At 33.2% G+C, this 16,701-nt stretch overlaps 1 protein-coding gene across 9 annotated transcripts in view; it reads left to right on the forward strand.

Annotated features, from left to right (window-relative positions):
- The window catches only part of LOC110994542 (polyhomeotic-like protein 3), a 209,517-nt gene that overhangs the window by 157,746 nt on the left and 35,070 nt on the right, over positions 1-16,701 (forward strand). For all 9 annotated transcript variants that reach the window (XM_022261238.2, XM_045627926.1, XM_022261237.2 and 6 more), the window contains 3 exons: positions 10,767-10,905; positions 11,503-11,661; positions 14,410-14,578. In XM_022261238.2, the coding sequence (XP_022116930.2) occupies positions 10,767-10,905; positions 11,503-11,661; positions 14,410-14,578 (467 nt within the window). The remainder of the gene's footprint in view (positions 1-10,766; positions 10,906-11,502; positions 11,662-14,409; positions 14,579-16,701) is intronic.

Raw genomic sequence — 16,701 nt, forward strand, 5'->3', positions numbered from 1 at the left:
TAACCCATTTTCCTATACGTGAAACAGATGTATAACATTGATATGCTTTCAAAAAAATACGTTATACAACGCTGAAACAATAATGTATCGAGTGAATAACCCTTGAATAATAATACTTTGAGTTACTCGGTTGAAGTAACCAAGCAGAGGTGGACTGACCAATTGATAAATAAAATTAATGACAGGTCACATAATATTAGTCGTTATATGTTAAATCGCAGGCGTCTGCTAACACTGAAGTATTTCCGAACCAATTCAACTTAGGGTCCTTCAAGAAAAGAGCGTACCGATTCTTAAAAGGTCGGCAGCGCGCTTGCCAGTCTTCTGGCAGTGCGAGTGTCCATGGGCGCCGGTGTCACTTAACATCAGATGAGAAAGAAAAAAAACCATAATAAATTTCTTAACTTTCACCAAATGCTATTGCCAATCGTCTTTTTGGTCGCATTAAAAATGTCATTATTACTTACATAAGACATGGTAATTGTGTTAACGAGTCAATTATATTTCTAGTTTCTGACAATTTCCCATTATATATAATTATGCAATATCTTGTTTATTAATTAGTATGTAAAATTTGCCTTAATAAATACAAAATGTTTTATCAAATTTTATGGTTTTAATTACAGCATTTAATTGAACTTTGTACTTTAAATCTAAATTCCATCGTGATGAACTAGATACAATTTAGAATATTTAACCTGAGGTTACATTAATATACAGTCCATAAAATTAAAGAAACAAAAAATATCAATTTGTAAAACACATTTATTTACACCTTTGACCAGAAATGTGACATTGGTGTTCTCAGCCTTAACCCATGACTTTGCCCCGGTAATAAATTAAATATTTCATCGGACAAAAACTTCGAAATAAAATTTTATCTACCTGCTTTTATGAGAATTTTTCTGATAATAAATATTTTATGACCATCGCCATATGTGAGATTTCTCCTCTTGTAATGTGTATAGTTTGATTAATGAGTATTCAGTATTTGTTTTAAATAGATTCTCATAGTGCTATTAACAATAAAATAAAACTAGATTTTCAACATATATATGCATATAAATATGGTCATTACTTTATTGTATTTAAGAATTTATATGTAATAATTAAATTATTATAGAAGAAAGGTTTCCAGTAACCATACCTGCAGAATGTAATTAAACATGCATTTATTCTCCAAATATTTACAAATCATTGAACCTGAGTACACTTCCCATACAATATGCGCTTTTCAACAAAAAACCACCCTTATCTCTCTAATTTCACTGGTTTTACCCACATGCACTTTGTGACGGTGCTTTTCCAAACAAAACAACATTGTTAATTATCTAAAATGAACCGTATGGCAACGTAATAAGTTATACTATTTGTTTAGTAGAATTAAAGGATTTTGCAAAAAATTAAAAGCCTGCAATTCTGGGAAGTCGCCCCTATTTACCTGACCAAAGAAAAAAATGCAGGTAAACCTGACCTGTAGTTAAAGGTTTTTACAAAGGGCAGGAAATCAACACAATAGGGAACGGTCACGATTGTGTGAGGCAAATAGTTAAATAGGTTTAGTGTCGAAGTGCGTATCCTTCGAACAATAGTGTACATTGAATTTTAGAAATGTCAGAATTTAGCATTGTAATGGAAACGTGCATACTTGTTCATAATTGAAGTTTTCCATAGAAATACACTTATGAATTACTGATAACCTTACCGACGGCAAATTAAAATGTCTATATATTTAAAGACTCTTATTGTAGATGTTTTAAATAAACGAGTTTGACTCATGCATTTGTGTGAGGATATGACGCGATACAATAAATAATTATAACAATCTTGTTGCATAAATTTATCTGAATTTGATGCTATCATATGTTTTAAAATATAAATATACTCATAATCCAGTAAATTATAATTATAGTATTATTTATTGAGTTCAGGAATAAAGGTATATGTATGCACTTTAAAAATCAAAAGTGATGTATCCACAATATATATATTTGCATTAGTTTAATGTATAATGATTGCTTTCTTGACTCGTAAGTCTCGAATAGTATCTCGAATAAAATTTAGCTTAATTTAATCAGTTTTACCAATTTATATATTCAATTAAGGAATAAATAAAAACAGACGCGTGGGTTCAAAGTTCTTGTGAAACCAGTTGATGAATAATTTGCATAAATCGTCATCATTTTTGGTTGGATCGCATTAAAATTGGTAAATTATTCGTATCTGCAGTCAAGGTTGAGGTCTGGGTGAAGGTGATGGGTGAGAGAGGTCGTGGGATGCACGTTGATTCACCGGAGGCTTGTCACCTCTGACATTTAAATACGATGACTCTTATCGAATGAATTATGCGGACGTGTCGTGTCGAAAGATTTTTATTTTCCACCCGTTAATAGAGCATTTTTATAAGTATATTCTGGCCAAACAATGATACCAAAATGTTTTATTGATAAAGATTTAACATGTCTTTAAAACAAGCTTCTTTATTTTCCAATCTTTACGCTTACTGAGAATAGTTATATATTATTTCTTTGTCATCAAACGTTATTTATAATTCCAGTGAAGGGCTCGATTCCACGAAACTTTGGGAACATCGGGACCTCGAACACACTTACATAATTAGTACTTCCAAAATACATAACAAGATGTACTTAAATATTGACTAGGCACACAAAACACCTGCTTAAAACGTTTAACAGTTAACGTGTGTGGAACCCGTATGGAACAAAGCGATGTATTGACAAATATTGGTCTTTGTGGAGGTGACCTCTCTTTGACCTCTTCCGCGGACGATGACAACTTAGGCCGGCTTGGGGGACAAATATTGTTTTGCTTTAATCGTTTTATTTTAGTAAATTTAAAGTTATTTTCAAAATTCAATCAATAATCCCACTTTTACACGGCAACGAAAAATACGTCAAAAAATGAAGCTAATAATAATATGTGTTGCAGTTTCAAAGGCATTATTTAACAATATACTTTCAATTAAAGTAACGTCTTGATTTAAAGTATTGAGGAACAAGGTTGAGGCCAGATAAGGGTACTAAATATTAATAAAAATAAGCTTAAGACTTTATTATACTGCGGTATTTCCATATATTTTTGCAAATCATCATAATCCGTCAGATTTTTGTATTTAAGTACCAGGCTCCGAGCACTTATGACGTATTTCTTGATTGACCGTCGTTAGGTCGACGCAGGTGGTTGGGTACTAGGCAAACATAAACACAGTGTGTTTGCTCACGGCTTCGGGCAAACAGGTGGGATGCGGTTGAAATAGTTGGTAATTGAACACGTTTCTGTGATTTGATATGCCTTAAAAATATGTTCGTAATTGCAAATGTTATTTCACGAAGGGAAAAGAATTCAGAAGGGAAGACATTACATCGACTCACCTTGATAGAAATATGTAATTGTAAATTTTTCCTCATCACATATAACTTTATAATAGAAATTTTGAGGAGTGTTAGGTTTTTTTCGTTACGGAATTTTTGTATTCGGTCCCCAAGCTCAAGGTCCCTCGATAAAATCTTTGCAATAGCTTAAAAATCTAATATACAAAATACTTGTGTCAATAAATCACATAGAAATTTTTACATATTAAAATTAAAAGCTTTATATTTATATACGATTTCCCTTACCTTGGGTTCTTAACAGCCATGTTATACGGGAACATTTTTTTTGAACCAGTTAATTGTAAACCTTTGACTACCGCTTTACACCTGTTTGGATGATCAGGTCTTGGGGGGTCAGGTGGTAAATGCGCCTACGCACGCTCGCGTGGCTCAGAGTACACAGAGAGTGCTTTTTGTTGATTTTTCTATTAAGAGTCGAGTGGCAGTTAGTGTTTGCTGATAGACTTGTCTTCACCCGTGCTCGGAATGAAGAAATGTTTGTGTTTCGTACATTCTCGTTTCACATACTTAATGGTAGAAATTTAAGTAGACTCCACCACGTTCCATGCTAAATAAAATTATTTTAATGAAATCAAACAACACATGGACTACCTTCTGAGTCTACTGAACGCAGACAATGTATGGCTTATATGAAAATAACCTTTCAGTAACAGCACGCTATAACAACATAATTAGAAGTAATTAATGCTGCGTCATAGTAAATTTATTCAAGATCAAGAATGTGGTATGAGAAGGTAGATAAGCGACACCTATATATCATGTTCTTGTAGTTTGATGAACTCGACTAATCATAGAACCTTTTCCGGCTTAGACCTGTTTCCTTGTGTGGCAAGTTGTTAGCGCGGTACATGTTAACTGTCAACAAGCATTGTCCTGCGTCAATGTTGGTACTAGAACAGCGAAGTTGGCACTGTACTTTCTATTGTTATAGTTTGTCTACATGAATTCGTTTTACGCTGGCAAGGACATTGTTTGTTCGGTTCAGTTTATAATTACGAATTACTTATCTACAAAAATAGCCTAGTTGAATGGAGCATATTTATTAGTAAATATATGTTTAAAATATGTGTCCCGAAGGCCTATAACGGCGAACTTAACAAGTATAGAACTCTAGTCTTTTAAAAGAATTTTATGATGACATGTTCTAGATTAGATCTATTTTAAATTCAAATCAAATCAGACCAGTCTAGCATCTTTGGTTTATAAGCTTAATAAACATTGACACTTAATTCGATTTTTTGCGTTGCCATGGTAACGGTAACTATTTATGTATTTTAGATTTCATTCATTCCGTGTCATATCGTACATCAGGTGAGCCTCCTGCCCGTTTGCCCCCTGTTCTATAAAAAAAAAGTCAGAATGAATGATATGTTTTTTTTTTTTGTAGAAATTAAAGTTTTATTTGCCTCGAGTACAACATTCACAGGGAGCCATATCCAAAACCACTCAACAAGACAATCACGTATTGGCTGTGCATACGTTAAGCATCAGTTAGACGTGTCGTCATTTGGGGTCAGGTGGATATTACGGTACCTCGTTTGACGACGCTTGTGACCCCCAAGTGTGGCTTGTGGCTTTTACACAAAGGTCATATAAAGAGAGATTTTTGATGGCACCACCCTTTTGAGGTTAACAAGAAAAATATAATAAATAAAGTTCAAAGAACCTAACCTAACCAAACTTTGTAAATCGTTTTTTATGCGTTTTTAGAATATTTCCTTAAATAAAAAAGTAACATAGTTATTAGTTAACCTATCGTATTAAATGACAATCATTAAAATGTTTTTTCAGAAAATCATTTCTATAATCTCGGGGAATGCTAGTCATATGTGTGCTCTTTTTTGGCAAATGCCTCCTCCTAATCCCACCATTTCTGTCTGTACTGTGGAACTCTTTGCCATCTCCCTGCTCTGTTCACATTCTAAATAGTCTTTACCTTTTGCCTTTAAAATACCTTGGCTAATAGTTTATTATTTCTTTGCTCCATTTTTCTAGTCCTCTTGCTAAGTCCATTCCGCTTAAGTTTATATCTGTTACCTTAGTTCTACCTCTTAATTATGCATTATTTTCCATATCAATCTTGGATAATAATACATGCCCAATTCTAAAAAACTCAACATTCGCTATATTGAAATGGCTTATAAAATGCATTACACAAAACCATTTTGTCACCAAATATATATCTGATGAAATTATCATCTGTATGAATCATCGATTTGATTATTTACCAACGAAGACTTACAAATTACTAATTTCCTCTCAATCTGTAGCAACCGCAAGTCAGTATTTACATTTATTATAGCGCCTTCAAGAGACTCAAAACTAACGGTGGCCATTTCCTTCCAAACGTCAAGCCTTCGTCACCGGAAGCCATCGCTCATCGCTTACCTTGACAATATTTGACCACATCCGTTCAATTACCACATGATCCGATAGAGATTTTACGATCAATATTTCAAAATTACCTTTCTTATACCCATGGGCTGTTGGGAGATTTATTTTATGACAGTTATCATAGCGTCGGTACAGCCTTTTATAATTAAGTTTTTCTAATCAAGTCCAGTTAATTGGTTGACCTTTTGCTGTGATCTTTTATATTATGTCATTACCAATTAAATTTACTATCTATCGCGTTAACTACTTCCATATATATCTTTCCTATAGTACAGTAGGTACTACAGTAGTACATCAAAACTATAGAAACGTATACTTGTATATTGATACAAATTTATCATATTAATCGAAAAATATCAAATTCTTTTCGCAATATAGTATATATTTTTACATATACCTACAACCATAATTTACCAAAATGATTATTTATCTTACCTAATATAGATATTAATATGTTGATCTAAATAGCAAGTTTTCACAACACAATAGACATATTTAACATTATTATATCAATAATAATAAATTCTATAACGTCTCTACAAAGCGCGTCAATTTGAAATAATTTTCTCATAACGTATCTTAGATTATGCCTACGTGGGACGCTATTCTTATGAAAATGTTACAGCCATAGTAAATAGAGCTATCATTGTTATTTAACAATGGAAATTTATATTGTAATAATGTTGCCTTTATTCAACTGGAAGTTATCTGAATCTTTATTTAATTTCAAATATTCGAACATAAAACACCTGCTGTTTACGTTCTATTTTTGAATGTTCTAATTCTTTAATTGGAGTTGTGGCGAATAGGCATCCAGTTTATACATGCTTATTTGATTAATTATGACATGTAATCCGTATGCCTTCAATACAAAACAACAGACGTAAAAATGTATCTTCTGGCCTACATCTACAATTTGGATACCAATTTGTAGAAGGAATAATGATGATGATGAATGAATATTCAATTTCTGCCGCGCACCACAACCACCACGATGTGGAATCAGCTGCCCACTGAAGTATTTCCGAACCAATTCGACTTAGGGTCCTTAAAAGGCCGACAGCGCACTTGCGAGCCTGGCAGTGCGAGTGTCCATGGGCGGCAGTGTCACTTAACATCAGGTGAGTCTCCTGCCCGTTTGCCTCCTGTATCATACAAAAATGCATAATTTATTAAAGCAACTGCGTTAGCTTGATACGAAATTTTCCTAGTATTTGAATAATCCTCATGAACTTCAGAAGAATGAACCTAATGACTTACTCTAAATGAAACCAGTTTGAAAGATTAAATCATAACAAAATGGTCGTAGTAAAAAGTTTCATAAGTTGTTTAATCAAGACAAATGACTCTATTACTATAATGTCACATTATTGTGTGGCAACCGGGAGGTCAATTAATGTCATAATTTTACTGGCAACATTTTTTAGAGGACAGTTCACACTATTATAGATGAGTAACGAGCAATTAATTTGTGTTGGAAACTACTAACTAAAATTAAAGGGATTTTTTTACGCGTACGATATGATACGATCTCTTATTCCCTTCCGTTTTACGCCCTTGATTTGAAAACTGGCAGTAAAAGTATAATTAGAAGCATTTAAATACATTGAAGCAGGATGACCTCCAATAGGCAGCGGTGGCGGAACCATATAGCCATCACGACCGCTCTGGCAAGAGCGTACCGAATGAGAAGAAAATGTATTTTTTTGACGTTCATAAGTGTACATTATGTTATAAACATGAATAAATGATTTTTGAATTTGAATTAGAATTTTGATACAAAGCACAAGACAGAAGTTCCTCTGCACTGTACTTTACTAGGGGGTTACGTGGTACTTATACATATCCATAGCACCTTACGGAATAACTATGTTAAATGTGTAATTATTTTGACCATCTCTTGGCATGTTTACCTTAAGATGGTAGATTGGTGGAAAGCGGGTATATTTCAACTTCAAACAGTGTCAATGTATAGATGATATCTCGCGAGCAAGATGCCACAGAGGTCATCGGAGTTTTAACTGACATTAAAATGTAACAGGCATTTACATTCTTTACGCAATTTATTTTACATAGTTGTATGATTTTTGAACGGATCGTGAGGCGCATATCAGACAACGTACGGGTTACCATGAAATTACAGATTAATTCACTGTAAAATTCAAAAACTTTGACATAGATGAAGAATGTATAGGAATAGTATGGGATAGGAATTATAAATACATTCACAATGTAAAATACATTCTTTACGGTTGAGTCAATTTCTTAGAAGCATTTATTTGGGTATAAGGGTGTTTGGAATTTAAATATCCCAGGTTCGATTTCTGCCTTCGAATCTTCTATCAAATGACTCAGTTATTTTCATTAATCGTGCTCATTTAACAGTCATTAGTACGGTGAAGGAAAACTGTGAGAAAACCGAACAAAAGTAAAACAAATATAAATTTACAATTATGTATAATGTACGATTAAAAAATATTTTCATTTAAAAAGTAAAATTAAATCTTCCTGACGTTTTAAATGATCATATACAATGATAAAATTCCACGATTCTTACAAAATACACAGAATATGGAATCTTGTAACTGATTGCCATCACTTAAAGTATTTTCGTTATTTCATAATGCAGAATAATTTTAACAAGAAACTATGAATTAATTTAATTACAGTTTTATTTATTCACACTTCGTTGGAAAGAAACACAATACATATAAATTACAAGGGATGCAACGAGCTGCCTTATCGCTAACAAGCGATTTCTTTCAGGCAACCCTAGTAAGAAAAGAAAAAGTAAATAAAATTTATGAGTGCAAGAAGTGCATAACCAGAAGTTATATAAAAAATATATTTTTCTATAGTACCTTAATCTAGAGAAAAACAAAATAATATATAATATTAATAACTAAATAAAAACTAGCATTTACTTATATTACTATCAATAAAAATACTTTCATATTCCTTAATGCGATTAAGGACACTCGCTAGTACATTAATAATTGTATCCATTTTAGTTCAGAAGGTATTAGAAACAGTTTTAAGCCAGGGCTCATTGCACAGCTGTCAGATTATGCCACTAGCACCGACCAGCTATACATTTGAGCTATACGTTTAGAGTAAGGCATTGAAGATATTATATTAAAAACAAAAATTGTTTTATTTATAAAAATTAAAAAAATAAAAATAGCAAATTAAAACATTAAAATTCATCATCATCAAAAACGTGTATATATTTACTAATAAGTAGTAATGGAAGAGCTGGAAACCCAGCACATGTATTTTTTACAAAAAAAAACATTTTTTTTTAATTTTATAGGGAAACATAAAGTGTAATTCTGCTTTGAAGTTACATTTATCCTAATTTTATAATTAATAATAATAATAATATATTTATTTATTTTCTCACAAAAACTTACAAAACTTCATAACATGATATGTTAAAGTAAAGTTATTAAATAATTGTCATTCTTCTTTGGAGTAAAAAATAATTTAATAAGGGGAAAATGCGCTTACGTTTCATGGATGTCGACACGTGGACTGTGGGGCTGGATCTACACTCAAAGCATTCTGCTATTCAGAGGGGTTACCCTTAAGAGGTCCTCGCGGTTAAACTCAAGGGACCAGAGACGCCATTAGAATCCTACGTTATCCCTGATGAACTAAGGCTATAAACATTATCAAATAGTTATGGTTATGTATAAAATTGTAATAGTGTATTTGAAAGTAACTCAACTCAAATTCCTAATCACTTCGTAAAATGATTTGTTATATACGCGAATTAAGTTCGTGCAAAATATGAGCCTAACACAAAATTAAGAGTAGAGTGGTTGTTAGGCTAACAAAAACAATCTTGGTTTATATGAGTTAATAAATCTAAATGACACTTATGAATTAACGAGAATTTTATAATATAATTTATAAGTATAGTCAAAACTAAAAGACTCATATTGGCTTCAAGTGTGATTCATTCAAGAGAAATCGATGATTGTTTTGTTTACGCTTGTAATATTTAACTAACATTGTAACTAACTCGCATATATCTTTGCATTTAAAAGTCTATTTACCGAGAAAAGCCCAACGCTATAAAACATCGCGCTACGACCGAATTAATACGGATGGACAGCTTGTATTTTATGAAATAAATATCCAGTAATTACGGGACTGGCCTCTAGTTTTATTATATGTTTTACAGTGAACCACCGGTGAAAACTTAAGTCGTTTATGTCCCAATAAAATTTGAACTGACAACGGTATGTTGTCTCGTAAATGTTAAGGTTAATTCGTAAAAAGTTGGGATGTCCAACCGGTTGCGTTTCTCGGCCTTACTTGGACGATATAATTGTGATGGGACATTTTTGCTCAGTTCACAAGTGAACGAGTCAATGTTAAGGGCAACTTACTGTAAATATAGTTAGCAAACAGCATCACAGCACTTCAATTATTACATTATTTAATACACGAGAAAGTTATAAAGTTTTGCTTTGGCGTATATATACCGATTTAAATCATTGTATAGATTGAATTGTCTTTTATTAACATAACTTTTACACATTTAAAGAAAACTTTTTTAACGGATTGAAGTTATTATTGTAAACTTATAATTATTTAAACGCACGCAGTAAAACACGCGAAACGTCGGATAAATTTAAAATTATGTTTAAATAATTATAAGTTTACAATAATACATAACTTCAATCCATTGTATAGATATTTTATTACATGATTTTATGACGAATATTTTTACGGATAAATATATTATGTCTTATAAGCCACAATTTGATTATTTATTTAGACGGAAGCTTAATTATAAATTTCCAGGAAGAATTACTAAATTTCTTACAATTTCCACAATCAATAATAGGCAATATTTTAAAGGTGTGGAATAAATTATGTTTACATTACGAAAGCTTTTCTTATGTGGATTAGGGTTGTCACAAATAATAATTAATAATTTTCTTGCAGGTGAAGGCGGTGGTGGTCCCGCAAGGCGTTGTGCCCGAGATGCGGCGTCCCCCGCGCAAACGCATGCGCCGGCGCCTGCGCCGACCGCCTCCAGTGTCAAAGTCGAACGGCTAAGCCCACACGAATCCACCGCCTCCAGGTAAAAGCAATGAGGTTGCAATATCATGCTATCGTGTATTACAAATTGAAACTTATGTTTTTAGAAATTCTACAAAGAGCCAATAAATAACTAGTACTACGGGTTCAGGTTCAGTAATACGGCCACCCATGGACACTCGTATTACTAAAAGGGTCGTAGTTCGGCCTGAGTACATTTTTCAATTAGGCATGTTAACATTGCCATATTATCAATTTAAATGTCAGCTAGGCAGCATTTACAGAATTTAGCCTACGTTCAGACATGCGGGAATCGCGCGATTACGAATCGCGCTGTTTGAAACCGCAAAATTGTGATGCTAATCAGACACCGCGGTTGGTATGCGATTTTCGTGCGGATTATAGTCTCCATAGTAATAGAAACGCGCGGGAGTATCGCGATTCTATTCTCTGGCAGTTGGGTTGCGGTAACCGTGCGGTTTGTTTAACCGCGCGGGTATGTCTGGACGATTACGTAATAACTCATACAAATAAGACCCGCGCGATTTCTATGCGATTCTGAAATCGCGCGGTTCCCGCCATGTCTGAACGAAGGTTTAATTTGATTTTTACCGAAACCTCAATACAACTGATTTGACAGATCTCGCAGCGTGACGCCATCAACGTCATCGTACCCGGGCACACCGCCGGAGCGCGGCAGCCCGAGTCACGCACCCCCTGCACCCGCACACCCGCCCCGCAACTACTCTGACATAATGCGCTCGCTCGCTGCAAGATACAACACACATCCTACTAACGAGTGAGTAACAACCCTAGCTCACGTTCAAGAATTTATTAGTAATTAAGACAGGTAGTTAAATCTGCTGGATATTTTTATTCTTGGGGAAATGCATTGTGCATAGCCTTCCGCGGCGCTGTTTGGAGTAATTTGTAGGATTCGTATATACTAATACCTCAAGGCAAAAATAATGGCTTTAACTTGGACGCGGTAACAGCAGAGCCTTCCGCTTAATAACATCCGAAATCCAATAACTTAAATTGCTACATTATATAACCACATGGTTTCTTTGAATCAAAATTCTTGTTGATGAAACCAAAATCAAAAATGTCAAATAAAGTCAGACCTAGAACCTCATACAATTATAGTGTAATAAATGCTTTAATCAATTGATTTATATGCCTCATTATATAACCATATAAATATCACAAGATATATGTACGCTTCAGTTCAGCGACCGCCTAGTGATGCCCAAATCAATTTGCATATTAATCGATTCGACAACAGATCGCGTTTAGTCGACAAATTAACATGATTCGTGAGAACCGCCGTCTGAACTTATGTTATATTAATGAATTGTTCATCTCACGGTGTTAGGTCAGTGACCTCTGTCAAATTTAATTACGATTCGACCGATCGGTGCCCGAGTGTCTTTTGCTGGTCACACGGGCAGTACACGCTATAATGACCCGTGAATTAAAGCAACAGGGCATAAATTCCCATAATTAACGGGCATAACGCTTGAATTGGTAATATTGTGTATAAACACCTGCACAGAGTGATAAATATTGTTTCACCTAATGAGATAACAAAAGTAAATAACTGCTTCATATTGAATAAATTAAGTTCTAATTGAGTTGTATTGAAAGTGTTATGTAATAAATCATTCATATTGGATTGTTTTCTGACTTTGACGTTTGATACCCCCACTGTTTTATATTTGCAAATGACAACCTTTATATAAAGCCATAATTTGAAAAAAAGAAGAGTACTAATCGCCCGCAATATCATATTTCATATGTTTACGGGGTAATTAAGATATTTGTTATTTTCAAAAAGTAACAGTAGTATAAACAATTATATTATCAGAAATATAATTTATACAACCTCAAAAACTAAATAAGAAAAAGAACACAGCTTTTTACCACAATTAAATGAAAAATTATACGTACATATATATTTAAACCCAGTTTGGCGTGCGATTCTCAATTCTAAGGTCGTAGGTCCGATTCTCGGCTGTGTTAGAATTTGCATTTGAGCATCTACGCTCATACGGTGAAGGAAAACACCGTGAGGAACCGGATTTCTTTACAACCAAGACATCGACGGCTCCCGTCACATGTTAAGTAAGTGACACCGCCGCCCATAGACACTCATATTTCCGTGCTTGAATACACTCTTTTCCAAGGTCCCTATTTCCAATTAAGCGAAACATCGGTGGGCTGTTATATTAAACTCCACTTGACATACCTATAGAAGTTTCTCGAAACCTATCATTAGTCCAGATACCAATTTAACCTCGACCAACTCTATAATTCCTAACCTATTGACATGACTTAAAAATACCTGACCCAAGGCAGTATAATAATATAATCTCCATATAATTTATTCATATAATTATATCCGATATCCGTTGTTATACAACGTTCAAGGATATTGCATAAAACTTTTGAAACAGTAGTGATAATCGCAAATGACTAGCTAATAACTGTTTATTGAAATAATGGTTGAGAATTAGGCTAAACCTATGTTATTATGCTAATTTTTTTAGTATTTGATCCTAAATTATCGTGTTATACAAACATACAAACATAATGAGAATGGCAAACATTGAGACCGACTTGCAATAATCAATTTGAGTTTCGATTTCCGCATTGTAAAGCGTTGTAAAAACTAAAATTAGAAGTGTTATATTATTTATTCTTTCTAGAGTATTTTAGTACGTAGATAGTAATACAGTAAACATTTACAGTAGGAATATATAAGATGGCGTAGGTACTTTAATAAATAAACGTATTTACTTTTTTGGATAATGCGCCATGTTTAAACATAAGAAACATTTGATTACTGTATCCTTTTAAAATAAATCGTCGTATACAAGACATATATCGAATAACTTATAGATGATTTTTTAAATTTTATGTGACTTTAAAACATTTCTAGTACTTTATCGTTACAATTTATATAATGGATTCTTGAGGGGTACGTGCGCGTTCAATTCGTTTGTAAAGATCTTCTGTGACATCAGACAGTGTGATTCCTTAGCGAAACAAAAACAATTTGGAATGGCCATCAAATTACTATTACGAATGTAAAAAAAAATCTTCTCTACGTACTCAAAAAGTCAGTAATGTACTGAACAACTATTCAAGTCTTAACACATGAAGTTCTTTTCGAGTAGAGGATCCGAGTGGAGCGGGGTCATAGTAGCGGTGCCGTCCACTCGGATCCGTGCGAGCGTCCCGTTCATTTTTTTAAACGATTGCCATCCCTAGTTTTTTGGTCCAAGTATTCGGCAACCTGTGCATGCCGATCACTCGACTTTTTTGTAAATATACATTCATACATATTTTCAAACATTCATATTTACTTAATCAAAATTCACTCTAAAAACTTTTTGTTTCCGGCTATTACTTTGTATCCATTATTTAAGCATCCAATGACTTAACTGAATTACAATCGATAGTTTCAACGATAAAAAACTCACCATACTTATAATATCCATCACATATTTGGCGAATTTAAATTAAAGTATTAAAATGTTTTCAGCTATTTCCACCGTGTGAACGGTTTCGGTGTTGAACCACGCGCGCCTGTGCAATCCACCGACACAAATGATGCCCCAATGGGCGGATTGTTCGCTAAATTAGCCAAACAGCAAGGGGGCCCACCGCGGATTCCAGCATTTCCTGTCATGATAGACATGACTTCCACAAAGGTGAGTTTCGCAATACTGTAACTGCAATTTCTTAAGATATGTCTCCGATTTTTTTGATCTGCCAAGTGAGTACGATTTCCGTGTATTAGTAACCAGGAAACTCAAAGGCCTATTATTGGTTAAGGGGAGAAAAAACTCTTGTGGTAACCGGAAGAAAGGTTCTTTTATAAAAAAATCCAATATTCCTGATTCTTGCATTGCGGGACCTTATTTTATCTACATATTTTCAGAAATAAACATGTGTATATATTAAGAAATTTCCTAATATCTATTACTAATGAAAGGAGTAGACCCGAAAAATAATGTTTCGGGAAAATACTTTTTATAGTAAATTGTAAAATCCAATAGCTTGACTATTTATAATTATTTAATTAAAGGCAGTTTTTAAGTTCCAAATAATTAATAACAACATCGTGGCCGAAATATGATGTGTGTTCGAAGCGTAACATTTTACGAAACGCAGGCTTAAGAGTATTATTAAAAGATAAAAACATTGTTTTACAATTTCCTTTAACGTAATGTACATTACTGGGTAATGCCCCTATGAAATAATTCACGCTCAGCTGAGTCTCATTTCATAAGAATCTTTAAAATTCATTAATAATTATAAATTCTGTGCTCGCTGACCTTCCCAGTTTAATTGTACTCTCCTCGCCGTTTCATAGTTCACGGCTGTGATTAAGACGTCTCCGTACAACGTGGGGCTACACATATGTTTCATTTTGAGTTTGATATTTGTATTGCGATGATATGAGATGGAGTCACTATATTGCTAATAAATTTATGTCAGTGTTTTATCAAAACCTAACATACATTTTATCGTATCTAGTATTTACTTTGTAATAATATATGCCTACTTAAAGTTTCAACTTTTCTTGATAGACTTATCCTCCATAATGTCTCTATATAAAATTTTGACATATACTAAGTATACAGTTTATGGTAATATAGAAGCGGTTTTTTGTAAAAATTTCTCAATATTCTCTTGTGGTACGAAATATGTGTCTATTCCGCTCTTGTTGCAGTATTTGACGAATATCACTTTCTTACTGCAGAAATGTTCTAATTCTGAACATTAATATTTTGTATATGATTTTACATCGATGTATTGCTCCAGATCGAACCCGGTGGCTCCAAATACAGTACATTCTATGGTGCATCACAGTCTGATTTGAATTAGAAGCTGTACATGTGTGTAGTGGTACTAGGCCCACGCGATGGTATCTCGCTTAGAGATCTTTATTGAATAAAGCTAATTTATGGTAATTCCTGAACCACAGTAACTGCTACCATTAATTAGTTACAGTCTGTAGATGATCTTGTTATTTGTGATTATTGCAACTGTATTTTTAGCAGATTTTAATAAAATAATATTATATTTTATTTTATTACAATCGTATACATTGAAATCCTGAGCTAAAATATAATTATTACACATAATGAGGTTCGACATATTACTATATAATGAATATGATATAACGAATAAAAAAAATATTGCTAAAGACATCGTTACCGCCCATACAACATACTAACAGAAATCTACTAATTCTACCTTAAAATAGTTTTATAAATAGTTATTATTGGCGAACTGTGATTGCCTTTAAGATCCTTAATTAAAAAGAAATAAATCAGTCGCACTACAACCTGTTTAGGTCTTGGCCTCAGGGTTTTAGGGCGAATTTACTAAAAAAATCCAAACATCTAATGTAAAACTAAAATTCAAATTCCAAATAATTTTTCGACTAGCGTCATTTAAGGCCCTCCTATGGGGCGTGGGCCTCATGAAGAACACTGGTTTAGATACTAAACGCTTGGCTATTTATAGAGATTGCTATGGCCTAGAAAATATAATATAGTATATCTATATTATATTTTCTTTTATATATTATATAATATAGTAGATCTATACAAGAAATTAAATAATAATGAAAAATTGAATACTATTATTATAAACGTATGTGAATTATTCGTTTAAGAACCATATTGTATATTGTATAAAGAAACATTTTGGAATAATTACAAGCATCCTCTTTAAATAACATTCTGACATATAATGAAAAAATATGATAATTAGAATCTTTATAATCATAACGCGGTTACACCGTGCTTCCTGTGGGGTAATA

Source organism: Pieris rapae, chromosome 4, assembly GCF_905147795.1.
Source record: "Pieris rapae chromosome 4, ilPieRapa1.1, whole genome shotgun sequence".
NCBI classification, from domain to species: Eukaryota; Metazoa; Arthropoda; class Insecta; order Lepidoptera; family Pieridae; genus Pieris; species Pieris rapae.